Consider the following 26212-nt stretch of genomic DNA (forward strand, 5'->3'; position numbering starts at 1 on the left):
GCCGGCCTGGGCCCCCCCAGGTCAGAGGTGCATGGGGGCGGGGGAGGTGCGTGAGGGCCCGGGGTGTAGGGCAGGCGGGGGTGGGTGAGGTTGGGGGTCCAGGCGGGGCTGGCGGGGCAGGCGGGGGTGGGTGAGGTTGGGGGTCCAGGCGGGGCTGGCGGGGGTGGGTGAGGTTGGGGGTCCAGGCGGGGCTGGCGGGGGTGGGTGAGGTTGGGGGTCCAGGCGGGGCTGGCGGGGGTGGGTGAGGTTGGGGGTCCAGGCGGGGCTGGCGGGGGTGGGTGAGGTTGGGGGTCCAGGCGGGGCTGGCGGGGGTGGGTGAGGTTGGGGGTCCAGGCGGGGCTGGCGGGGGTGGGTGAGGTTGGGGGTCCAGGCGGGGCTGGCGGGGGTGGGTGAGGTTGGGGGTCCAGGCGGGGCTGGCGGGGCTGGGCGGGGGTGGGTGAGGTTGGGGGTCCAGGCGGGGCTGGCGGGGCCGGGCCGGTGCCTGTCTAGCGACCCTCCCGGGCCGGCCGGATCTTCATCTCGGAGAACTTGAGCGAGTACTGCCAGCCAGTCCACGAGGACCACTCGATGCCGTCGGCGTAGGACGCGTGCGCGCCGCGCAGGTACTGCCCGTTCAGGTTGGACGTGTGGCAGTTGCGGTACCACCAGGCGCCGCGGTAGAAAGCGGCGCAGTTGTTTTCCGAGTGGTCGCTGTCCCGGTCCTTGGTGGTGAACCTCATGCCGCTGTGCTTCAGCAGGGAGTCACCTGGGGGGGCAGGCGGGGCGGGTGTGGGCACAGGCGTGGGCACAGGCGTGGGCACAGGCGTGGGCACAGGTGTGCTGGGCGCCATGGACAGGAAGGGGTGGGCGCACCTGGGGTCGTGGACAGAAAGGGGTGGGTGCGCCTAGAATCCTGGACAGGAAGGGGTGGGCACACAGAGAGGGAGTCCTGGACAGGAAGGGGTGGGCACACGGGGGGGGCGCATCCTGGACAGGAAGGGGTGGGCACACCTGAGGTCATGGACAGGAAGGGGTGGGCACACCTGGAGTCCTGGGCAGGAAGGGGTGGGCACACCTGGGGTCATAGACAGGAAAGGGTGGGTACCTGGAGTCCTGTGCGCCCAGGCCCCGCCTGCTGAAAACAGCCCCCCCCCCACTTAGGCCGTGGCTCATCTGCAGGGAGGCGCCCCTCTAGCTCCTCTCCTCTCCTCTCCTCTCCTCCGCGGTGGCGGGGGGGGGGGGGGGGGAGGGCGGGGGGGGGGAGGACGGGTGGGCTGTGCCGCACCCATCCTACCTGCCGTGCCGGAGTAATCGGCCACGGTGAGCGGGTACCCGTCCTCCTCGGGGTCCACGGAGAACAAGCCCACGCCAAAACTCCCGTAGTGGGCGTAGGCTGTGCCGTTGTCGAAGTCCTCCAGCGCCACGTGCAGCTCGTAGGTGGCCTGTGTGCTCAGCGCGTGGATCCTCTTGAGCCCTGGGGCATGGGGGGGGCGAGGGGGGCGAGGCGGGCGAGAAAACAAGAGCAACAAGAACTGAGTGACCGCTGCTTCCTTCTTCCTGCAGGCGGGGGCTGGAGGCAGAGCGGACTTTTTCATGTCTGGTTTTCCGTGCTCAGGGGAGGCTGGTGGCTCACACCTGTAATCCTAGCTACTCTCATCTCCAGCTAACCAGAAAAACGCAGCGAGTGGAACTGTGGCTCAAGTGGTAGAGCGCTGGCCTTGAAGGAAGGACTAAGGAACGATGCCCAGGCCCTGAGTTCGAGCAAGCCCAACTACGGGCACACACAAGTACCTGCGTGTGCGCGTGCGCACACACACACACGCGCACACACACACACACACACACACACACACACACACACACACTGGTTTGTGCTTTCCAAAATGCAGGGGTTTCTGAGCTGACGGCAGGCTGGAGATCACAGGAGTCAGGAGCTCTGGGGGTGAAAGGACCCCTACCCTTCCTTGCTTCCTCACACCCAGGCAGGGTCTGTTGAACTCTGAGCTTCTGCACCTGCTCTTCCCTCTGCCTGGGACACGTGTCCTGCTCCTCACCTGGTTACCTTCTGTTCATTTCCTGGTCTCCCTGCCTTGGCTGTCTGGCTCCTCTCCAACCCAGCAACCCTCCATCCGTGTTCACCATGATAATCTCCCTGTGGGGTCGCCACTCCAGACACTGAGTCCCTGCGACCCCCGCAGCTGGGGAAGGCGTAGCAGATGCTCAATAAAAGCACCTGGTGGATGGAAGGTGAGAGGCGGCACTGCAGTCCCCTGCTGTCCCACACTGTCTCCCTCCTCCTCCCATCCCTCTCCCCAGCCCTCCCTCCTCCTTCTGTCCCTCTCCCCAGCCCTCCCTCCTCCTCCCATCCCTCTCCCCAGCCCTCCCTCCTCCTCCCATCCCTCTCCCCAGCCCTCCCTCCTCCTCCCATCCCTCTCCCCAGCCCTCCCTCCTCCTCCCATCCCTCTCCCCAGCCCTCCCTCCTCTTCCCATCCCTCTCCCCAGCCCTCCCTCCTCCTCCCATCCCTCTCCCCAGCTCTTCCTGCTCATCCTGGGAATCGCGCGCTTAACTCTAGTTGACCAGGGGCTTAATTAAACGCTTCACCAGTCAGCAGCAGCATTTTGTCTGCCTCTCCCCCAGCTGCCCTCCCCTCCCAGGCCCCCGGCCTGGCGGAGCCCCGGTGCCCACTAGTGGGGCCCAGGGACTGGAGCTGGAGAAGCCGCGTCCTCCTGCGTCTCCCGGCTGCCTCCCCCAAGACAGGAGAGGCCTGGGATCCGAGGAGGGGAGGCCCAGGGCTCCCCCTCTCCTGCCCTGCCCCGGACTGGAGCCCCAGGGTCAGCGGCCTTCCCTCCCCGGGCACCGCGGGCGGTTCATCTGCCGGGCGGGCTTCACAGAAGGGACAGAAGGAAGGGAGCAACGGTGCCGCTGGGAGCCGCGTCCGGGCCCCGGCCGAGCGGTGAGACCCGTACCCACGGCAGGTCACATCACAACAGACTGGGCCAAGAGGGGACAGCCCCGAGGATGCCGGGAAACGTCCACCCTCTCCTCTACAGGGCCAAGTTCAGCCCTCGCTGACCTTCCAGGATCCTGGTGTCGCATGACCCGCTCCCCCCAGGCCCAGGCCCTGATGGTGAGTCAAGATGCATCACCGGGCTGGGAAGGTGGCTCAGTGGTAGAGCACATGCCTTGCATGCCTGAGGCCCTGGGTTCGATTCCTCAGCACCACATAAGCAAAAAGAAAAAAGCCGGAAGTGGTGCTATGGCTCAAGTGGTAGAGCGCTCGCCTTGAGCTGAAGAGCTGAGGGACAGCGCCCAGGCCCAGAGTTCAGGCCCCACGACCAGACCCCCCCAAAAAAAGTTTTTAAAAAAAGATGCATCACCCCAAGTTTGAGGCCCAGAGAATGAGAGGAGATGGGGGGAGACCCTTGGGCTCCAAACCCCCGCAGTCAGCTCCTGAACCTGCCAGTAGATTGAGGCTCTGAGCCTGGATCTGCAAGTAGATTGAAGAGCTGAGCCTGAATCTGCAAGTAGATTGAGGATCTGAGCCTGGAGCGAGCCCTAAAAAGCACAAGTTACGAAAAAGAAAAAAACAGAGATGTCTCTCAAACAATGCTAGCAAATCACGCAGAACACCGGTGGCTCACGCCTGCCATCCAAGCAACTCAGGAGACTGAGATCTGAAGATCTCAGTTCAAAGCCAGCCTGGACAAGCAAGTCTGAGATTCTTATCCCCAGGCAACCACCAGGAAGACCCAAAGTGGCGCTGTGGCTCCCAGGGTGCTAGCCTTGAGTGAAGAAGTTAAGGGACAGAGCCCAGAGCCTGAATTCAAGCCTCAGGACTGGCACGGGCACACGTGTGTGCGTGTACACACACACTGCAGAAAACTGACCACATAATTGTGGAGGAGTAAATACGTATCAAGGACAAGGCCTCCGTAAGATGGTGGCGGGCCCGGAAGGCTGCAGGGCTGGCGGAGCGCCATTCCCTGGTCCTCATCTGAGGCTGTAGCCACTCCTGCCGTGGATGCAGCGGATCTCACGCTGCAGCCCAGGCTGGCCTCGAGCCGTCCATCCTCCTGCCTCAGCCTCCCTCCTGCAGGCATCTCCATTCCCCGGCTCCTGCAGCCCCCCAGCCAATGCTTTTCGGGCTCCCTTCCTGTGGCCCCTGTGAGTGGCCTCCGGCAGGCAGAGGCCAGGAAGGCCTGGGCACCGAGGGCAGGGAGGGACAGGGAGTCCCTGGAAGGTCTGGAAAAGGCCGCTGAGTGGGGGGGGGGAGAGGACTCACCTAGCCAGTGCTCCCCGGTGAGCTTGCCGAAGCCCTCTCGGTAGGCCTCCCAGCCCCTGAAGAAGTTCACGGAGCCATCTTCCCTCCGCTGGAACACCTGCAGGGGAGAGGAAAGGGGGGGACCAATGATCCCCAGAGTCCCGTCCCACGGCCCCCTGCCCCTGGCCTGCCCACTCAGGATGGCCAGGGCTGGGCCGGGGGCAGAGGCTCAGGAGCCTGTGGTGACTGAGGAGCAAGGTCCCCGGCCGTCCCCGCAAGAGGGACAGCTGGCAGGCCCACTCTCCTCAGGATGCCAGGTTAGGCCTTTCTTGTTCTGGGCCTCGGTTTCCCCATTGGAGAAGAAAGGGGGATGGGCAGAGGCCCTGATACCTCTTCCCAGGCCAACATGAAACCAAACACAAGCCCCGGCAAGGCCGCCAGCCGGATGCAGCCAGCTCCTGTTCTCCAGTTTGTTTGTTCCTGGTTTGGGTTTCTGTGTGCCAGTACTGGGGTTTGAACTCAGGGCCTGGGCGCGGTCCCCCAGCTTTTGTGCACTAGCCTTGAGGCGAGTGCTCTACCAGCCACTTGAGCCACAGCTCCATTTCCAGCTTTTGCAGCAATTAATTGGGGTGAAGAGTCTCACGGACTTTCCTGCCCGGGCTGGCTTCAAACTGCGATCCTCAGCTCTCAGCCTCCAGGGTAGCTAGGATGACAGGCGTGAGCCACGGCATCAGGCTCTTGGTTTTTATTTTGGTTGTGCCAATATTGAGGCTTGAACTCAAGGACTTCACTCTCACGTGGCTTTTTCACTCAAGGCTAGTGCTTTACCACTTGAGCTACGGCTCACATCTGGCGTTTTGCTGGTGAAGTGGAGAGTCTCCTGGACTTCTCTGTCTGGGCTGGCTTCGAACCATGATCCTGGGATCTCAGCCTCCTGAGTAGCTAGGATGACAGGTGTGAGCCGCTGGCGCCCGCTTCCCTTCTCATTTTCTAACAGATCTTTTACATTACACTCACCCTCCAGAGCCTCCTCTCTCAAACAGCTCCTTTCCCCAGTCACAAAGCCTGGACCGGGATCACAGGGGGGGAAAGGGGGTAACCAGGAGCCCCAAAGTCTACTTCTTGGTGGTGGTAGGGGGCGATGAGGAGCCCCAGCCAGGCGGGGGTGTGACGGGGCACCAACGGCGGCGCTGGCCTGCCTTTGATTTTCATCTCCATCGCGCTGTTGATTTGGGAGCCTGGAATCCCTTTGGTTAAATTGCTTTCAAATAAGGACCAGACTGGCTGGGCTGCCTGAGTATTTACAAGATCGCTGACGGGCCCGTTCCCCGCCCCCTCCCTTCCCAACGCCTTTCTTGTCCAACCAGCCTTTTCCTGCTCATTCCGGAGCCTCCCCTCGCCGCCCACCCGCCTCCATCTGTGTTGGCGTCTGATGTACCAGAGACTTGGCTACAGAACGCCAGCTGCCACTTCCATTACTAAGCAGCCTGATTCCAGCCGCGTGGAACTGCGGGCCGCCCCGATGACCCAGGCATCGTCCCTGAGGCCGGATCAGTCACGGGCTTTGGGCAGCTCCCACGTCACAGAGCCGGGAAGGACACCTCTTTTTTTTTTCCCTGCTCAGCTGCCCTGATCCTGTTCCAGCCCCGAGATTTCAAAGTCCTGGGAGGGCTGGGCCGGGCGGAGGGAAACTCGATAAGCCTTGGAGAGATCTGAGCGGGCGGCGCGTGCTATCGACTGTGCATTGGCACCCCGAGCACGCGTGCTTTGAAAGGCCTGATCCCGGCAGAAGCCGGGCACTCCCCCGGGGCGTGGGGGAGGCTGAGCCTGTTTCTGACAAAGAGAACTGAAGGTGCTTGCTGTAGCTGGGGGCCCCCGGGCCCTGGGGACCGGCTTCCCCCAGCACCTGCACACAGTATCTTGGGGGGAGGGGTCCCGGAGCCCCAGCTCTGCATAGATGCCACCCCTCCCCTCCCAGTGACTTACGGAACCTCTCCCTGCCTCACTTTCTGCAGCTGTGACGGGAAGATCATAACAGAACTCCCTTGCAGCTTGCCATATCCACTATGCTTCCAGCATGGTGCATAATAGGTGCTCAGCAAAAGCAGGCCTGGCCAGGGGGCTCCGATCCCCCCCTCAGCCTTCCCAAGGGACCTGCCGTACCCTCCCATTCATGCCAGCGTCCCATCAGTGTGCCAGGTGCCCGTTAGGGAAACTAAGGGAGGGAGCCTGAGGGACCCTGGACTGAAGCTCTCCTGTGGAAGCCCCACCCACCCTTGCAGGAAGCAGTGCAGCCCTGGGTGGGGACACAGCTTGGGGAAGGGACTCCAGGGGGCTGGAGAAAGGGCAGGATCTCCCCACCCCACATCCACCCACCTGCCGCGTGGTCACAGCCCTCCCCCTCCTGAGACCTCCACAGAGCCAAAGCTGCCAGTGCCCACCCCACCGAGAGCGCTGCAAAGCAGACAGGTCCCTGCCTGTGGGCGCATCAAACAGGAGCCCTGGAAACGGGGAGGTCCAATCCTGCCAGGGGCCCCGTGAGGGAGGTGCAGAGGACTGAGGGGTTGCGGGCAGACGGGACCCGCAGTGCCACCCTCGCCCCACCCCTGCCCAAGCCCGAAGGGCACAGCACTACCCCTCCCAGCCAGGCCGGAGGGCCCCCTCCTCCCGTGAGCGGCCAGGAGTCGGGGTGCTGGCAAGGCTGGAGGGGCTGCACGGCACAGCGGACAGCGGCCTTCATGGTGCGGGTGAGGAACAGCCTGAGCGTGTTCAGTTCTGGTGCTAGGGCCCAACGCCAGGGCTCACGCTACTCAGGAGGCTGAGATCTGAGGATCGCGGTTCCAAGCCAGCCTGGGTAGGAGAACCCACGAAAGCCAGAAAGTGGAGCTGTGGCTCAAGTGGTAAAGCACTAGCCTTGAGTGGAAAAGCTCAGGGACGGTACCTAGGCCAGTTCAAGCCCTGGACACACACACACACACACGCACGCACGCACGCACGCACGCACGCACGCACGCACGCACGCACGCACGCACGCACACTCTGCCGGAGCCTGAGGGCCGATTGTCCTGCCATTGTGTATCTGCGTGTACAGGGCAGTGCTCGCGCTGACTGCCAGGCATACCTCTTGTGCCAAGAGCTGCCCGCTAGCCCCAGCTCCCTTTCCCGTCCTCTGGATGGTGCCGGTCACAGGCATCCCCCCCCAGGCCCCTGGCTTATGTGGGTGCTGAGGACCTCCAAGCACACCCCTGGAGTCACCTTTGCCTCCATCCTGCAAAGGGCTCTGAGGTGGAGAACGGCTGGCACTGGACCCCTGCCGAGTGGGGAGGGCTTGTGCCAGGGGGCGTGGTCACCAGCGTGAGGACCAATCGCCACCTTCCACTTCAGGGGCCGAAGCACACACAGGAAGAGGGACTGAGAGGAGGGGAGTCTGTGTAGACACACACACGCCTGCTCGCACACCGCACACCTGCCCATCTGACACAGAAGCTCCCTACAACCATCGGCTGTTTCCCGTCCGGTTCCATGAACTTTTGCCTGACTCCAAGACACCCAGGGCAAAAACCAGCTGCGGCTCCAGCGATGTGGAGACCCGCTGAACCCCGTTAGTGACAGCAAGGACCGGCTGGACGGGAAGACACACGTCCAGGCCTCTGGTGTCCCTGCGTCCCTTCCCCTGTCCCTAGCATCCTTGCTCAGGCAAAAAAGGGTCCCAAGTAATCTCGGGCTAACTTTGGGGCGGATGGATTCTCAGCGTCCAGCTGGTATGGAAACCCTGGCCTCCCCAGGAAGAGCCACGGGTGGGAAGACAGACAGGGCTTGTTTTCCTGGTGCTGATTCTCCAAAGCCAGCCGCCGCCTGGCGCGGTGGAGGGAGCTCAGCCGTGGGAGCACGTGGCCGCGCGAGCCGCAGAGGTGCCGGTACTGGGGCGGCTGAGCGGCGGGAGACGCGTCAGCCACCACCCCGAGGACTCGGGTCTCCTCTGAGCCCATGTGGCAGCCTCTGAAGACAGCTGGGTCCCCCCCATCCCAGCCTGTCTGAGTGCCAAGAGCACAGGGCTGGCCCCGTGGGCACCAGGCCAGCGCCTCGGGGGCTGGCACAGCCCGGCGGTGGGGGAGGACAGCCCCTATTTGGCAAATGAGAAACGGACGGGAAAGGCACGGGAACTCTCCGGGAGGTGGAGCTGTGGGCAGATGGGGTGATAGGGAGCCCCAAAGCCCAGTGGGGTGAACACTGAGCCCCACGCCCCTGTGCCCATCAGGCCCTCAGTCCCAGGCGAGCCCTGAATTGGCACCCAGGCCCGGGTCCTGCCCAAACTCTGGCCGCCGGCAGCAGGACCTCCAAAGTCTCAGTTTGTGGCTCAGGCCTGTCATCCTAGCTCCTCAGGAGGCTGAGTTCTAAGGATCATGGTTCAAAGCCAATCCTAGGCAAGAAAGTCCGTGACGCTTGTATCTCCAATTAATCGTCAAAAGATAGGAAGTGGAGCAGTGGCTCTAGTGGTGGAGAGCTCACGTTGAGCACAGGACCTTAGGGACAGCACCCGGCCTTTGCTAAGAATGGTAACCGTGGACATAGGGCCGAGAATCCTCTGCCCAGACAGGGGCTGGGGAGGCTGCCGGACTGCAGGCTGAGCAGAGCCGACCAGGAGGTCAGGGAAACTGAGGCCGGAGGTGGGGGATGGGCAGCATACCCTTGGGTCCCAGGCGGGGTGGCCTGGGGGGGCAAGGAGGGGGCATCAAGGGACTGCTACAGACTCATGTTGCAGGCAGGACTGGGTGACCTCCTCCCCTGTGAAGCGGGGGCCGCTGGGAGGGGAGCCAGAGAGGAGCTGTGGAAGTGGAATGAAAAACTTGGGCCAAGTGTAGTGGTTTATGCCTGTAATCTCAGCTACTCAAGAGACACAAATAGAAGAACCAAGGTCTCAGGCTGGCCCTAGGTAAAAACACAACGATGCCAGCCGCTCCTGTCAATAATCCCAAATGCTTTTCATCCCAGGCAGAAAAGGGAGAGAGACCCCATCTTCAAGCAAGAACTTGGGCGTGGTGGTGCGCCTGTTTTCCCAGCTAGGATGGGAAGCCTACAATAGGCGGATCACAGTCCAGGCATGAACCTGGGCAAAAAGAAAAACAACCAGGGTGGAAGAGCGTGGAGGTGTGGCTCAGCGTAGAGCACCTGCCTAGCCAGCAATGGGGCCCTGGACGCAAACTCCAGTAATGCCAAGAGAAAGAAGCAGCGACGGAGAACTTGGGGGCACCCCAGGCTCCGGGTCACAGGAATGCGGGTCGGCTCTCAGCCTCCGTCCCCAGAGCAGTGCGGGAGGCAGGGGGACCCCGGCCCCAGCGGGGTGCAGCTGGGGTCTGTGGGGGGGGGTCTGAAGCACCTCCCCTTGCCGTTTTCTGTTCTCTGGGGTGGGACAGGGTCCCGGGAGGGGGGCTGCCCCCCTCCCGACAGGGAGCCCCTGGGAGCTTTCATCTTTCCCAGAGCCATGCCCGCCAGGCCCCTTTGAAGATCTGGAGCGAGTGAGCGAGCAGCAAGGGCGGGCAGCAGCTCCTCAGCGGCAGAGCCAATTAGAGGCCCACCGGAGCCCGAGACCCCACAGGGAGGCGAAGCCGGGGAAGCAGGCGGCCAAGGGCCGCACACGGCACGGCACACGGGCGTGTGGGGTGTGTCAGAGCGCTGGGGGCGGAGCCAAGGAGCAGAGAGGGGTGCGGACCCGAGCAGAATGGACTTGAGGGGCGTCTGCTGAGGGAGAGCTGGGCCCCGCTGTGACCTCACAGCCATTCTGCAGAAACCTGCCATTCGGCCCACTGGCCGCAAGGCCCTGGACGGCCCGAGTCCAGGAGCAGAGGGGTGGGAGAGGCTCCCTCCCTTTCCTCCCCCCTTCTCCTTCCCCTTGTCTGCTTGCTCATCTTCCTCCTTCTGCTCCCCCCACTCCTCCTTCTGCTCCCCCATTCCCATGCCTCCTCCTGGTCTCCCCCTCCTCCCCGGCTCTGTTCCTCCTCCTCCTCTTCTCCCTTCCTTCTCCTGGCCTCCTCTTCCTCCTGCTGCTCCTGCTTCCTGCCCCCTCTCCCCTTTGCTCCCCCTCCCCCCTCCCCCTTCCCCTCCCCCTGTCTGCTCTCACCCTGGGAGCCACCCCACAACCCTACAGCACGGCAGCTTCTGCAGAGAGAACTCGGAGCCCTGCGACTCCTGCACCCCTCACTCCCCCTCCACCCCTGCAGAGCCCAAGGCCTGGTGTGTCCCCCCACAGCCCCCCTGCCCGGCCCTCCGGACCCCAACGCACAGCGCACAGCTGCCCAGTCCCCTCCACCTGAGCTCTATCAGCCCAGCCCTTGGGCCTGAGTCTGGACCCTGCCGCTGCCCGCTGCCCGCTGCCCGGCTCCTTGCTGGCTGCCTGTCCCTGGGACACCCGGCTCTCCCTCATGTGGGAGGCAGGGGCTTCGCCCTGGCCAGGCTCGTGCGGACCCCAGAAAGGGCCCCCAATCCAGGCCGTCCCCGTGGCCTGAGGCGGCATGAAGCAGAGGCCCGTGTTCTTCAGCCTGGCCCTGGCCCTGCCCGCGCATGCCAGGCACCGGCAGTTCAGGCTGGTGCCTAATGAGGGTGGAGGGCCGGGGGAGGGGGGCAGAGGCAGCAGGCAGCACCCCTAACGACAATGGAGTTTCCCACAGATTCCACATGGCAGGGAAGCCATCCTGGCGGGGGTCCTGAATGGATATTAACGGGCGCAGCTTGCACCCACACGCCTCAGACCCACCCAGACTCGGGCAGGAGCCCCAACCCAGCGGGGGGGGGGGGGCGGGGGCGGGGCTGTGAGTCTCACCCAACCTCCTCTACCTGCCCCCAAGCAAGTTCTGATAGACTTGCAGGGGGACCGGCTCCAAGCCCCCGCTGCCTGAGCGGAAGGCGCCCCGCGTGGCCAGCGCCCTGCCGCCCCGGGTCACACGGGCCTCACGGGCAGCGCCATAACTCAGACTTCTCCAGCTTCGGAAAACAAAAGAGCTTTTAACCCCCTGACACAGACCGGTGCGTTAAAAGCTCTCCTCCGGCGGGTTTAGAGACGGGATCTCTGCCCCCCCCCCCCCCGGGCCTCAGCTGCTCCCACACTGGCTCCTAATGGCAGCTCCAAGCCCCCCACCCCCACGGCTCGCCTCACCTCTGCTGGTCTGCGGGTGCCCCCCCCGGCTGGCCACGGCCCCCTGAAAGCTTTCTTCCTCCACTTCTACCACGCTCATTTATCTGACCTGAAGCCCTTCCCCTGCTTCCACCAGCCTGGACGTCAGCTCACCAAAAATAGTCTATGCCAGGGCCTTGGTGGAGACGGGGCGCCAGCCCTCAGTGCGAGGTTGCAGACAAGGAGACCTTCTGTCTCCCCACCCCCCTTTTTCTTTGTCAGTCGTGGGGCTTGAACTCTGGGCCTGGGCGCTGTCCCTCAGCTCTTCAGCTCAAGGCTAGTGTTCTACCACTTGAGCCACAGTGCCACTTCCGGCTTTTTCTGCTTATGTGGTGCTGAGGAATCGAACCCAGGGCCTCATGCATGCAAGGCAAGCACTCTACCACTGAGCTACCTTCCCAGCCCACTCCCCCCCCCTTTTTTTTCAAGCTCTTGCTTGGATCACTCAAGGCTGGTGCTCTACCACTGAAGCCACACATCCACTTCTAGCTTTTTGCTAATTACTTGGAGATAAGAGTCTTGCAGCCTTTCCTGCCCAGGCTGGCTTTGAACTGTGATCCTCAGATCTCAGCCTCCTGGGTAGCGAGGATTATGGGGCAGAGATAAGAGTCATAAGAGCCGGGCGCTGGTGGCTCACGCCTGTAATCCTAGCTACTCAGGAGGCTGAGATCTGAGGATCGCGGTTCAAAGCCAGCCCGGGCAGGAGAGACCGTGAGACTCCTATCTCCAATAAATCACCAGAAAACCGGAAGTGGCGCTGTAGCTCAAGTGGTAGAGCGCTCACCTTGAGCTGAAGAGCTGAGGGACAGCGCCCAGGCCCAGAGTTCAAGCCCCACGACCGACAAAAAAAAAAAAAAAAAAAAAGAGTCATAAGAATGTTCCTGCCTGGGTTGGCTCAAACGCCATCCTCAGATCTCAGACCCCCAGTGGCTGGGATTACAAGCCTGAGCCACTGGCGCCTGCGTTTTCTTTTTTTAAAGTAAAGTCTCACTTTTTGCCTGGGGCCAATTGTGTTCACCTAACTGACACTTCCTGTCACAGCGGCGGGATGAACGCTGTCCACACCACTACGGGCGTCCTTCCACTGAGATGGGGTCTTGAAGGCTTTTCTGCCTGGGCTAGCCTGTAACCTCAATCCTCCCTTAGCCCCTGGGTGGCTAAGGACAGGCCTGCGCCACCGCACCCAGCTACCCACAGACGCTCGGGCTGGCCGCAAACCACCATCTCCTGTTCACAGCCTCCCAAGTGGCCAGGATTACAGGTGTGCGCCACCGGCGCCCAGCTGGATTCTTTTTCATGGCTCAAAAAAGTTTTATTTTTTTCTAAAGCTGTCTTGTGAATAATACTTAAGGAAGACCGCATGCACATTTTTATGAAATTCAAATTTCATTGTCTACAAGTGGCATTATTGGAACAAAGCCACACCCCTGCCATTTCCTTTTGTCTCCTCATTTCCCAACCACAAAGGGGCTGATGGCTGCCACCGTGCCCGCCGAGAGCCCAAGCCCACATTCCCAGTCCCTTCCAGAACTCTTTGCAGACAACGGGGAGGACCCTGCTCCAGGAGAGGCTTCCAGGCCCCCCGCCCCGGGGGCCCCAACCCCAGCTCCTGGCCACTGGCTCTCTGAGCCCTGGAGCCGCGGGCCTGAGCTGTCCCGTGCCTGCCTCTGCCTGGGGGACACCAGGGCAGCCACACACAGCCAGGCTAGGTCCCAGGGTCTCATGCCGGGGCCTTGCCACCGCCCCCCCCCATCATGTACCAGACACCCCAGAGGCCAGACACGTGTGCAGCCCTTGAACACACACTAAGGACCGGGGCCGGTGGCTCCTGTGCCAGACTCACCGTCCATCCGCCGCCGTCGGTGCGCATGTCGCAGTACACCTGGAAGCCGGCGGGGTAGTGGGTGGGGAAGATGGAGTAGACGCCGTCCTCCTGCTGCCCGCTCAGGAGGACGTCCAGACAGTCCCGGGGCGGAGGGCCTGGGACAGCGGGGACCGTCAGAGCGCGGCAGAGTGCGCCAGCCCACAAGCTGCTGACCCCCGCCCGCCCCGTCTGGAGCCGTCTGCGGCGCACCATCTCTACACGCGGTCAGGAGCGCAGGCCTCGGAGCGAGACCTCAGCTGGGCTCCACGCTGGGTAAGCCCCTCCCCCCTTGATTGTGCCATCTAGAAAATGGGACTCCAGGCCATGGGGGGCAGGGGAGGAAGGTGGCCACGCCCCCGGCCAGCAGAGCCCCCTGGGCTGGTGGTGGAGAACAGGGTCACAGGCCTCATGGAGGCAAGGAGAGGCCCCGGGGTCTCTGTGGGGTAACCCTCGCCCCGATCTTCCTACTCCCAGGGGGGGGGTTCAGGCACTCACCGCTGGCACAGCCCCGGGGCCGGACTCCGCGGGCCGGGGCTCTCTGGAGGTCCGCCTTGACGCGGGGCCGGCCCAGCCCCCGATCCCTCTGTAGGGCATCCAGGAAGTCGCCGATGGAGTTCACCAGGTGAGCCATGTGGCCTTGGCTCTCCGACAGGAGCTGCAGCACACAGACGGTTTCGGGGGACCGGGTGTGTGTGTGTCACGAGCTGGGGAGGGGGGACCGGGGAGCACCGGGTGGTCACACCCTCACTGCTTCTAGAAGGGGTTCCGGGTCCGTGGCAGCTGTGGCCCTGACCTGGCTCCTACTGTGACCCTGACCAGTCAGCCAAGCTCTGGCAGACGCTGCTGGCCTTCTAGAACCTGGAGAAGTCAGAGGACAGGGCTGGGAGGGAGGGGGCAGGGTGGCTCCAGCTCCATATTCAGTTTTTTCTGGCCGGTCCTGGGGCTTGAACTCAGAGCCTGGGCACCGTCTCTGAGCTTCTTTGCTCAAGGCTAGTGCTCCTACCACAGGAGCCCAGCTCCCATTCCAGCTTTTTTGGTAGTTCATTGGAGAAGAAGAGTCTCATGGCCTGGCACCCACGGCTCACGCCTGTCATCCTAGCTATTTAGGAGGCTGAGACCTGAGGATCGTAGTTCAAAACCAGCCTGAGTAGGAAAGCCTGTGAGACATTTATCTTCAATAAACTACCAAAACAAAAACAAAAACAAAAAAACCCAACCACCTGGAAGTGGGGCTGTGGCTCAAGTCCTAAAGCGCTGGCTTTAAGCAAAAAGGCTCATGAACAGTGCCCAGACCCTGAGTTCAAGCCCCAGCACTCACACAAAAAGAAAGTCTCATGGACTTTCCTGCCCAGCTGGCTTCAAACCAGGATCCTCAGCCTCCTGAGTAGCTGGGATTACAGGCGTGCGCCACCAGCACCCGACTCCAGTCCATGTTCTTTAGACAGTTCTTTATTGTTTTATTTTGTGGCAGTGCTAGAGCTCGAACCCAGGGCCTGGGTGCTGTCCCTGAGCTCTGTTGCTCAAGGCTATAGCTCTACCATTTGAACCGCAGCTCCACTTGTGACTTTTTGGTGGTTCACTGGAGATAAGAGTCTCATGGACTTTGCTGCCTGGGCTGGCTTTGAACTGCCATCCTCAGATCTCAGCCTCCTGAGTAGCTAGGATGACAGGCGTGCACCACCAGCGCTGGTCTGTCAGTCCAGGTGAGGATGGTTTGCAGCCCCCCCCCCCCCGCTCCCCCTCCACATCAGGCAGGCCACTGGGTCCCTAGCTCCCTGGGAGAAGCTCCCTGAAGGCCCCTGGCACTGAACTTGGAAGAGGGATGAAGAGGAATGATGTCTCTCCATGGCCACACTGCCACAGGGACCACAGCCCAAAGTGCCAGCCGTGTGTCTCCCAGCCTCCAGCTCTCCTAACAACTTTGCTTGGGCTCAGGACTTGCGGTGGTCACCTCTGTGACACTCAGAGAAACTGAGGCCCAGAAGGAGCCGAACCTGCCAGCAAACAGGCACGGGGACCAGGGCTGGGGCCTCTGCTCCAGGACTGACAGCCCAGGGCTGGCATGGGATGGGAGGGGGCGGGCCGGCCCTGATGCCCATTGGCTGGGTTTTGGCCTCCGCCCTGCCCTCTTCCTCAGCCGTAAGTTGCTATCTTTCTCTTCTCCCTCCACCACCACCCAGGCTTGCCACTCAGGGGAGGTGGCTGAGTCCCAGGGGTCAGGGGTCTCAGCCCTGTGGGCTCCATGAAGGGCTTGTGGTCTCTGCCTTCCCCCACACATACCAGGTGGGGGGGGGCTGGGCACATGGACAGACCGCGAGGTCCACCACACCGAAGCTGTCACTCGAAGATAATAGCCCAGGGGAGGGAGGAGCGGAGAAACCCGCCGGGCCAGCAGTTTACAAAATGCGATTCTCAGCTTCTCCGTCCAAGGCGGGCCTGCCAGTCCCTGCCAGTCCCGGCCTGTTTCCCCTCCGCTGGGCATGTGATTCCCCGGGGTGCACAGGCAGTGCCTGCAGGCCAGTCCGCAGTGACCCGAGGCTGGGCTCGTCCAGCCCCTGGGGGGGGGGGGGCACGGCAGTGCCTGGGACAGGCAGATGGCCCCATGGCTCATCCTTGGGCACCGTGGCTCTCTGACACCGCCCCTCCCGCTCCCTGGTGGGCAGGGAGGACCTGGGTAGATGGGCAAATGGTGACCGCTGACAAGGCACAGATAAACCAGGCCCCCGTTCACGGAGCTCTGGATCTGCTCACGGAGCCGTGCGGGACGAGGCTGCGGGCTTCACGGGCCATGGAGTGTCACACGGTGACCCGTTTCTCCTGCAGCACCTGGGGCCGCACAGCAGAGGCCCACTGAGCCCCGGATGGCCATCAAGTGTCCAACAGCCCCGCGGGCGCAGCCCGCGCCATCGTTTACACCCCGCAAATTAATGGATGTGGAGCCAGGCGCCGGCGGCTCACGCCTGTCATCCTAGCTACCCACGAGACTAAGATGTGAGCATCAGTTCAAAGCCAGCCCAGGCAGGAAAGTCTGTGAGATTCTTGTCTCCAGTTCATCAGATAAAAGCTGGAAGTGGAGCTGTGGTTCAAGGGGGAAAGTACCAGCCTTGAGCAAAGAAAGCTTGAGGACAGTGTGCAGGCCCGAGTTCAAGCTCCAGAGCGACAACAACAAAACAAGAGGGGTGGGACACCCCAAGTCCCCAGCTGGTTGTGCTGTGACCCAAGCCGTGACTCAGCCAGCAGGGCAGGGCAGGGACAGCCCCGGTCAGCGGGCAGCCCCAGGGCCGGACTGAGACGGCCGCTCCGGCTCCAATGCAGACTCCCATGTGCCCCCTGGGGGCCGGGGACGGGACTGCAGCCAGGAACTGCCTCTGAGCAGCAGTCCCCACCCGGGGGCTCGGCTCTGAGAAACACAGAGGGTGGGGGAGCAGAGGAGAGGGTCAGAAGCCAAGGCTAGCCGCCTCCCAGTGAGTCACGGAGACCCAGGACGCTTCCGGAACCAGCCGAGTTCGACTCAGACATACAGTGCGCTGGGCTCCGGCGGCTCACACCTGTTGTCCTACCTACTCAGCAGGCTGAGATCTGAGGACTGCAGCTCACAGCCTGGGCAGGCTCTTTATTTCCCATTAGCTACCTAAATGCCAGAAGTGGGGCTGTGGCTCAAGCGGTAGAGCCAAAGAGCTCGGGGACAGCGCCCAGGCCCTGCATTCAAGCCCCAGCCCCAGCACCCCCCCCCACTTCCTCCCCCAACAATACCGTGAGCCATGGCTTCAGGACGCCAGAGGCACCAGCTACCCTGCAGGGCCGGCGGGTCGGGGCACCTGCCAGCACCCAGCTCAAGGGGGGTGGGGGTGGGGGCACTTGTGGACCCCGCCTGTGCCGCCCAGGGCGGGGCTGCAGGAAGGGTGAGGTGTAGAGAGAAATCCCAGAGTCTGCAGGCTGATGGGCCTGGGGAAACCGCAGGGAATGAAGCAGCAGAAAGCTGGCGGTGATGCCCAGCCTAGGAGGGGAGCCGGGAGCCCCCCACCAGGTCCCCCCCCCAGGGGAGGCCTGTCCCTGTCAGTCACACAGACAGGGTGAAGAGGCTGTAATTTCCCAGCTGCAGCCTTCAGAGGAGGGGAAGGGACTTTCTGAGCAACCAAGGGCCGGGCCATGCCGGTACCGGCTGGGGAGGGGGGGCAGGAGGGTGGGGGCTGCTGGTGGGGGCAGGAACTGGCTTCAGTCTCTGAGGCTCTGCATCACAAGAGGTGCTAAGGAACAGCAGGAGAAAGCTGAGCACAGTGGGTCACGCCTGTAATCCCAGCTACTCAGGAAGCCAGGATCTGAGGATCAAGGCTTGAAGCCAGAGCAGGCAGGAAAGTCTATGAGACTCTTATCTCCAATGAACCACCAAAAAGACAGAAGTGGTACAATGCCAGACCTGAGTTCAAGCCCCAGTATCAGCACACAAGGAGGAGGAAGAGGAGGAAGAAGAGGAGAAGAAGGAGGAGGAGGAGGAGGAGGAGGAAGAGGAGGAGGAGGAGGAGGAGGAAGAAGAAGAGGAGGAGGAGGAGGAGGAGGGGCTGGCCAGGACCCAGAGGCCTGGACCTGGCTGGTCCCTGTGGGAACCACGGAGGCAAATTCAATGGCCCCAGGAGAGGAGGCGAGGAAAGCTGGCCCAGGCCTGGCTGGCCACTGAAGAACCCGGCCAAGGTAGAGGGGAGAAAAGGGAGAAGGCTCCAAGCCTGCTCTCCATCTGTGGAGAGCGGGGCCGCACGTGGCAGGGGTCTGGGAGGGGAGGGCTACAGAAAGGGGTACAGCTCCTTCTAGCAGGGAGGCTGACTGGCCCAGGGGCCCTGAACAAACCCCGTCCTCCCCGCCTCTCCTGGCGGGACCGGCCGGGACATCAGCCCGCCACTGGCTGCCCCAAGGCACTGCTGGCTGCCGGGGGCCAATGGGCGGGAGGCTGGGAGGGGCCGGCCGGGTGGTCCCGGAGGAGGCGCGGCGCATTCACAGACTGGGACAGACAGTCCCGCTTGGGGACACTTAGGCAGAGACTGTGGCCCTCTGGCTTCCGGCAAGCCATCCCCCTCCTTACCTGGATGAGATGCCCCTGCTCGCTCTGCAGGGTGCTGAGCCCCTGGCCCAGGGCGCTGTGCACCTTTCGCAGCCCCGTGCACTCCGCCTGCAGCTCCGAGGCCCGGGCCAGCAGCCGGGGCAGCTGGTCGGCCAGGGTGTCCAGCAGCTCCTGCCCGGGGGCTCCCGCCCGCCGGGCCTGCGCCGGCCGCTCCGTCAGCGCCCGGAGCACCGAGGCCTGGGCACCCTCCAGGCGGGCGAAGCCGTCGGCCAGGTCGGGGCAGCGCGGGTCGATGGTGATGCTCAGACGGGAGCTGTCGGCTCTCTCCACCGTGACCAGGGCACTGTTGGCCCCCGCCGGGCCCGTGCTGACCACGGGCGGGGGCGCTGTGCCCGGCACGGGGCTGTGGTTCAGGAAGAGCAGGGCGGCCGTGACCACCACGGCCAGCAGGACGGCCAGGGACAGCAGCACGGTGCACGCCACACAGCCGCAGCTCGGCCGCTGGGGACCATCCAGGACGCGTGCACAGACACACAGACAGACAGACAGACAGGAGAGAGCAGAGCAGCATGAGAATTCAGCCTGGGCCTCTGGCTCTGGCCGGCGAGGATCGGGGAGGCCAAGGAGACCAAGGGAGACAGGGAGCCCAGCGCCAGGGCCTCCCGCCTGTCATCCCAGCCACTCAGGAGGCTGAGATCTGAGGATCGAGGTTCAAAGCCAGCCCGGGCAGGAAAGTCCGTGAGACTCTTAGCGCCAATGAATGACCAAAAAGTCAGAAGTGAGCTATGGCTTAGGTGGTAGAGCGCCAGCCTTGAATGAAAAAGCTAACGGGCAGCACCCAGGCCCTGAGTTCACACACACACACACACACACACACACACACACACACACACACACACACACACACACACACACACACACACACACACGCGGCACAGAGAGAAAGGTGAAGGAGCAAGCCAAGGACCAGAGAAGAGGGACTCAGGAGATGGATGCAGGGCGTTGGAACCATGGACAGGGGGTACTCTAGGGCAGCACTGGGCGGGGTGAGCTGTGAGCTCCAGGCACCCCTTTCCCCCTCACCCCTCACCCCTTCCCACAGCCACAGGGCCTGGGGGAGCCCGTCCGGCCCCGCCCCTGGCCCCACCCAGGTGCCTGCTGCAGGCCCTGCCCTGCAGCCACAGAACACCGGCCTGTCCCCAAAGACCCTGCTCCCCTCCCTTTATCGCTGGTACTGGGATTTGAACTTGAGGGCGTAGGGCTCGTTCCTGGCTGACGCTCTGCCGCACCTCCAGCCTGGCTTTCTGCTGGTTATTTTAGAGACCTGAATCTCACCAGCTTTTCTCCCTGGCCTGTCTTTGAACCTCAATCCTCAAATCTCAGCCGCCTGAGTAGCCAGGATGTCAGGTGTGAGCCCCCAGCGCCGGGCCGGGCCCAGGGCAGCCCGCATCTCCCCAGCCGCCCAGAGTCCACTTCCTCCACGCGGCACGCGGCCCCACGGCCCCTGTCCCCTGTGGGGCGGTGAGGAACGGCAGCAGGACCTGCACAGGGCCACCGGGCGGGAATGAGGCTTTGTGGACGCTGTGATTCTCCAGAACACGCCACACCGTATCTCAAAGCAGGGGAGAGAACGGGGTCAGGGAAGACACGCTTAAGACCAGAGATGGAACCAGAAACCAGACCAATCGCAGCTGGCAATTCCAAAGGGCGCCATAACTCTTGTGGACCCAGATTCACCGAACTGAATCGCTCCCAGCCACTCAGTGAACGCTTCACACACAGGGAAACCCGAGGCCCAGAGAGGGCAAGGGGCTTGCTTAGAGTCACACAGCAAACTAGAGATGCGTCTTTAAAGGAGTGAGCATCTTCACACCCTTGGAGCGGTGCCTGGCTTGTTGAGTTTCTGCACTAAATATTCGCGGCTTTTATTATCTCATGATCGATGTGCACACAGCATCTGGAGTGGTTTTTCTTTTCCCTCCCAGCGCATTATTTCTGTGTTCTGAGTGCTGAACAGAAACTTCTCAAATGCAAATGCCAGAAACAGCTCCCCCCCCCCCCCCGCTCTGAATCTCTGATCGGACCCCTGAGAAGAAAGGGTAGGAGAAGAGATGGGCTTCCTCCAGGAAGCCCTCCTTGACTGCTACCTCCTCCCAGCAACAACACTCATTCTTCCTCGTTCACTCAGCCGTCCCCACCTCCATCCCACACCGGCTCTGGGCTGCCTCAAGGGGTCTCAGGGAGAGGCCAGCCCCCAGCCCTGCCCCAGCTGGGAGGGGAGTGGATTCCATGGACTCAACCCTCTGATCCCAGGTAGCATCTGGGGACTCTGAATCCACTGAGCAGGGGCCTGCGTGGCATCCGGGCTCGGGGTAGTCCCGATGGCTGGCTGCTGGGTGGATGGGCAGAGGGACCGGCAGAGGCGCTGAGAGCTGAACCGGGCCCGGTCTCTGGGGCAGGGCTGGGCAGGGCAGAGGCTCAGGACCGTCACGCCCCTCTCCCGCGCCCCGAGGCTGGGCCTCCTCTGCCCCGCGCCCACCTGGGAGGACGTGGCACTGAGGGTGGGGGACCTGCAGCCGTTCCGAGGGTCCGTCAGGCCCAGAGCTGACCGGCAGGCCCTGCGCTGTCCCTGCCATTCCTGCACAGGTCCAGTCCCCGCCACGGAGACCTCCAAACAAGCCGGGCGCTGGTGGCTCACGCCTGTCATCCCAGCTGCTCAGGAGGCTGAGATGTGAGGATCACGGTTCAAGGCCAGCCAGGGCAGGAAAACCTGTGAAACTCTCTCCAGTGAACCACCAAAAAAACCCAAAAGTGGAGCTGTGGCTCAAAGAGGCAGAATGCTAGCCTTGAAGAGAAAGGCTCAGGGAAGCGCCCAGGCCCTGAGTTCAAACCCCAGGACTGACAAAAGAAAACAAAAAGAAAAAGGAAACCTCCAAGAACTCCGGGCTGAGCTGGACCCACAGGCTCACGGGTCGGCCCTGGACCTCAGGCGGTCACGGAGCCACCTCCGACCTCCGACCTCCGTCCTCTGCCTCCACACAGCCGCAGCTTTGGAGCCCTGCGTGGGCAGCTCTGCAGCGTTGGGGTTCCGCCCGACACCCTGCCCCAGCGAGCAGAGCAGCTCCACTGCCCCCTGGGCATGAGCTGAGAGGTGGCTGGGAAGGGGAGGAGGTGGCGGGTATGGGCGGGAAGCCGTGGGGTTCCTTGGGGAGGAGGGCCATGGAGGCAGATCAACCCTAAAGATGAAGGTGGAGTTACGGCTGTCTGTAAGGTGCCTGGCAAAGAAACCGGCCCTGGAAGATCAGGGGGCTGAGGGCACCTCAAAACTGCAGCTCCTCAGGGCAGAGTGGGGTACCCCCCTGCTCTGAGGAGGGGAGGACACCCGGCGTCCTGTGAACAGTCCTGGGAGGAGCAGGGAGACCCAGGTTCGAAGCCAATGTGAGCGCCTGCTGCGCGAGCCCCTCCTACTTAGACAGAGGGGCGGGGCCTGTGTGGCCGGAGCCCCTGCCTGGGGCGGGGCGGCGGGCGGGGCGGCGGGAGGGGCCGGAGGAGCAGCTGGGGGGCACTGGAGCCCTGGCACTGCCACCCTGGGGTGTTTGAGTCCCAGAGCTCTCGTTACAGGGGAGGGGAGGAAGTGGGGGGACACCAGCTCTGTCCCTCGGGGCCTCCCCCACCTCCCCCCCCTACTGCTCCTGGTCACCAATGGCCGGCCGGGGCCCACACTTGGGGCTGGACCAACCCCCCCAGTCCCCCAGAAGCAGGTCCTCCTCGGGCCCCCCTCCCCTGAGTCCCATCCCTGCCAGGCCCACCTCTAGCTGGAAGCCACTGCCCTGCTGCGGCCTGCTGCGGCCTGCTGCGGCCTGGCCACCCAGACCTAAAGGGGGGGCACAAGGCCCCCTCCCCGCCAAGGTGCCCCCCAGCACGCGCCCAGCTCAGCTGCCAGCCTCAAAGACCCACGCCGGGTGTCCCCACGACGCTCTCCACCCCCTGCCTGGCCCCAGCTCAAGAGGGCCGAAGGGGGGGTTCTTCCTCCCTCCCCTCAAATCTGCCTCCACGCCCTCATTCCTCACCCCAGGGAATGAGAAGAAAGAGGCAGAGAGCTGGTTCGCGGCCCTAGCTGACGGTGGGCGTCTGCCCAAGGGGATGTCATGCCCCCCGAGACCCAGGCCGCATCGCCTGGCCCCACGCAGGTGTCTGTAAACAGCCACCAAGCAAATTCCACGCAGCAGAGATTGAGGTTAGACATCAGGAGGAACTTCCCAAGGAGAGATGCTTTTTTTTTTTTTCTTTCTTCTTCCTTCCTAGACTGTATCCAGTTCTGACAACATCAAGAAACTGTCTGGGCATGGGTCAGAGGTGGCAGCCTGTGGGGGTGGGCGGGGAGGGGAGGGCCGTGGGGGCCTCCTCGGGAGGGAGACGGTCATGGGGGGGCCTTTCTGCCTACGCTCCAGGACAAGCCTCTTGTCTGTTTCTAGAGCTTTTCATCCCACTAACTCTGAAGTCCTGTCCACCCCCAGGGTGTGGACGCCCCGTCCCTGTGCGGGGAGGACACATTAACAACGTGCCAAAGTCACCCGCAAATCAGGAGCTGAGCCACGTTGGGGGTGCCCCCCCCCCCCGCAGGCCAGGGTGCCCTGCCTGGCGTCCTCTCCCGGAGCGCCCCCTGCTGGGCCTCCTGTTAAGGCCAGAGTCCGGCCGCCCACTTCTCTTCCTGCAGGGAAGAAGGGACTGATTGAGAGCTGAGGATCGAGGGCCAAAGGTTCAAATCCAGCCAGAGCGGGAAAGTCCAACGAGACTTATCTCCAATGAACCACCAGAAAACCAGGGACAGCGCCCGGGGCCCTGAGTTCAAGCCCCATGACTGCCAAAGAAAAAAAAGAAAGGAAGGAAGGGGAGTAGAGTTTGTGAGCGCGCGGTGTCAGCGCACGGCGGCTGTGGGAGGGGTGAGGGAGCAGGGCTGTGCCCTCATTCTACATAGGCAATGCAGACCAGAGGAGGAGAAACTTCCCCCAAGTCACACAGCACACCAGATGCGCACTCCCGAGGTTGGGCTTCAGACCAGCACAGAGATGGCCGGGGGCACACCCGCCAGGCCACACCACACCACATGGAGGAAGGGGCGGCTGGCATTGGCTCCTGGGGCCAGTGCTCTCGGGCCGCTTCCAGGCCTGGGGTAGAGGCGGGGCTCGGGGGAGCAGCTGGGGACTGGCCCCGGAGGCTGGCCTGTCCCCCCTTCCCACCGCTCCCCAACACAGCAGCTCCTACTGGCTCCTCCCGGCCCAGCAAATGGCCCTCAGCTCCACTTAGATTCCTTCAAAGAAATGGAGCCTGGCAGGGAGAGGCCCAGAGAGAGAGGTCGTGGGGAAACAGGGCCATGCGGAGCCCTTGGAGAAGAGGCCTGAGGGAGTGGACAGACGGCCAGACAAAGCGCCGGGGGGTCACCGCTACGGGCACCAGGGAGGGCTTCCTGGAGGAGGCAGCCTCCTTTGAGCTGAGTCTTTAAGAACATGTGGGTGAAGGGTGTGTGTGTGTGGAGGTGTACGCGTGTGTGCACCTGTGTGTGCGTGTGTGTGTACACCATGTGTGAGTGTGTTGTACACGTGTATGCATGTATACGTGTGTGTGTTGTCCAGGAGAGCCAACTGAACGGGTAGCAAAGATTGGAAAAGCGACAGGGCCCAGAGCTGGCAAAGGACCGGCAGTCACCCTTCACCCTGGGGGTCGGGGACAGGTGGACCGGACAAGGGTGGGGACAGGGGCCGGGGACCGGCCGAGGACGCTTGGAGGACAAGTGCACAAGATGCTGTTCCAGGGCTCCCGCCTGTCACCCCGGCCACTCAGGAGGCTGAGATCTGAGGGCCAAGGTTCAAAGCCAGCCCGGGCAGGAAAGTCCCCGAGACTCGTACCTCCAACGAGCCAGCAAAAAGCCAGAAGTGGAGCTGTGGCCCAAGTGGTAGAGCCCCGGCCCTGAGCCTGAGATCGGGGGCAGCGCGCAGGCCCTGAGTCCAAGCCCCCGACCCGCGTGTGTGCACACACTGGCACCCGCGCACGGCACTGCGGGGCGGGGTGGACATGCGGGACGGGCGTGGTTCTCTGGGGCACCGGGAGGAGATCAGACGGGGGCGGGGGGCCGGCGGGGCGCGCTGTGGGGCTGGGGCGGCGGGCGCGGGGCGCGGCGGGCGGGGAGCGCGGGGAGAAGGCCCCGAGCCCGGACGCCGCCCCTCGCCGGCCCCTCCGCACCCCGGAGCCCGGCCCCGCCGCGCACGGACCCGGAGCCCGCGCAGCCCGTGGCGGACGGGACGCCGCGGTCCCGGCTGGGGGGGGCGGTTACCGTGCCCCGACCGCGCGCGAGTCCGGGCCGCGCGAGGACGCAGCGCCCCCGCCCCGGGGCGCGGGGTCCGGCGAGGTTCGGGGGGGGAGCCCGCACCCGGCCGAGCCCCGACTTCGAAGCTCCGCGGAAAAGGGGGCGCCCGCCGGGCCGAGCGCTCCCCAAACTCCGGCCCCGCCGCCGCCCGCGTCCCGGGACCTGCGGACCCCGCTCCGCGCCCCGCACCGGACCCCGCGCCCCGCACCCGGACCTGCGGACCCCGCGCCCCGCACCGGACCCCGCGCCCCGCACCCGGACCTGCGGACCCCGCTCCGCGCCCCGCGTCCCGGGACCTACGACCCCCGCGCCCCGCGCCCCGGTACCTGCGGCTTGTCGCGCGGCCGGTCCTCAAGTTGGGCAGCGCCGCCCGCGGTCTTCCACCGGTCGTTGGCCATCTCCGGGGCGCAGGGGGCGCCGGGCTCCCCGGATGCGGGGACCGCCGGGCTGTGCGGGGCTGTGCGGGGCGAGGAGAGCGAGCCGGAGCGCGAGAGCCACGGCCGCGCGGCGTCCCCGCCGCCCGCCGCCCGCCGCCCGCCGCCCGCGCCGCCGAGCCCGCGCCGCGCTCCGCCCCTGCCGCCGCCCCCGCCGCCCGCCCCGCCTCCGCTCCCCTCCCGCCCCCGCCCCCTCCCCGCGCGCCCGGCTCGGACTCCGCGGCCCCCTCCCCGCGCGCGCGCACGCCGCCGACTTGGGTAGTTGGCGCCTCCAGAAGACCCCGGGAAGACCCCGGTCCCGCGGCCGCACCCCGACCCCGGGCCGCGCTCGGGCCGCCCCCGCACGCCGGCGCCGGGCGCGGACTTCCCGGGCGCCCCGCCGGCCCCGGCCCGCGGCGGCCCGACGGCTCCCGCGGGACCCCGGGGTCCCCGGCCGGGCCCGAGCGCGCGCCCCGCGTCCAGAGTCGCCCCGGCACCGCACCCTCGCCTCCCACTTCCCGCCCCGCCTTGGCCGCCGCTCCCCGGTTCCCCGGCACCGTCCTCGGCCCCCGCAGCGTCGCCCCAACCTCCGAGCGCCACGGCCCGGCGCGAACCGCCAACACCCAGCGGCCGCCCCAGCCCGCGGCCCCGCCGGCGCCGGGCCCAGCGGCGGGGCCGGTGCCCGGGTCAGGAGAGGCCGGAGCCGCGGCTCCCGCGCAGCCCAGGCCCTTTCCGGAGCCCTCGGGGCCTCAGCAAGTGGCCTAGCGTGCACCGGGCCTGGCAGGTGTGGAGGGTCCGCTCTGGGCTTGGGGCAGAGGACTGCACTCCCTTGACTCAGTTTCCCCACCGTGCTGTTGGTGGGGGGGGGGCATCGCTGCCCCCTTCAGAAGGGCTGTGGCGGTTCGGAGGCAGGGAAGGCCTGGAACTTTCCTGTCGTGGCTCTGAGCAGACAGTTGGTGTTTTCTGCCTGCTCCCAGCTCCCTCCTTTGAACAGGAAGCGGGAGCCCAGGTCTGCCATCCCACCGATGCCAGCCGGCAGGGAGCGGGGATGGGAAAGGCTGCACAGAGGAGATGGTTTGAAGTGTGGGTGTGAGGGGGGCTCAAGGTGG

General features: G+C 64.3%; 1 protein-coding gene across 1 annotated transcript; it reads right to left on the reverse strand.

Annotated features, from left to right (window-relative positions):
* Positions 1–351: 351 nt before the first annotated feature.
* Positions 352–25088, reverse strand: Fibcd1 (fibrinogen C domain containing 1). Its single transcript, XM_070006610.1, has 7 exons — positions 25017–25088; positions 18348–18827; positions 13769–13928; positions 13253–13389; positions 4263–4359; positions 1274–1453; positions 352–745 (listed from the first exon to the last, which is right to left on the reverse strand). Exons 1-7 carry the CDS (start codon positions 25086–25088, stop codon positions 486–488), a joined length of 1386 nt encoding a protein of 461 aa, XP_069862711.1. The 3' UTR covers positions 352–485.
* Between the last annotated feature and the right edge of the window lie 1124 nt (positions 25089–26212).

The sequence above is a fragment of the Dipodomys merriami genome, unplaced genomic scaffold (assembly GCF_024711535.1).
Source record: "Dipodomys merriami isolate MVZ:Mamm:240054 unplaced genomic scaffold, mDipMer1.0.p SCAF_11, whole genome shotgun sequence".
Taxonomy (NCBI): domain Eukaryota; kingdom Metazoa; phylum Chordata; class Mammalia; order Rodentia; family Heteromyidae; genus Dipodomys; species Dipodomys merriami.

Excerpts from the sequence above, each read along its gene's own strand:
- Fibcd1 (XM_070006610.1), bottom strand. The coding sequence starts at position 25,088 with ATGGCCAACGACCGGTGGAAGACCGCGGGCGGCGCTGCCCAACTTGAG. Across the intron at positions 13,929-18,347 it reads AGCAGGGGCATCTCATCCAG|CTCCTGTCGGAGAGCCAAGG; the intron begins GTAAGGAGGGGG and ends TGTGTGCTGCAG. Across the intron at positions 4,360-13,252 it reads CCGACGGCGGCGGATGGACG|GTGTTCCAGCGGAGGGAAGA; the intron begins GTGAGTCTGGCA and ends TCTCCCCTGCAG.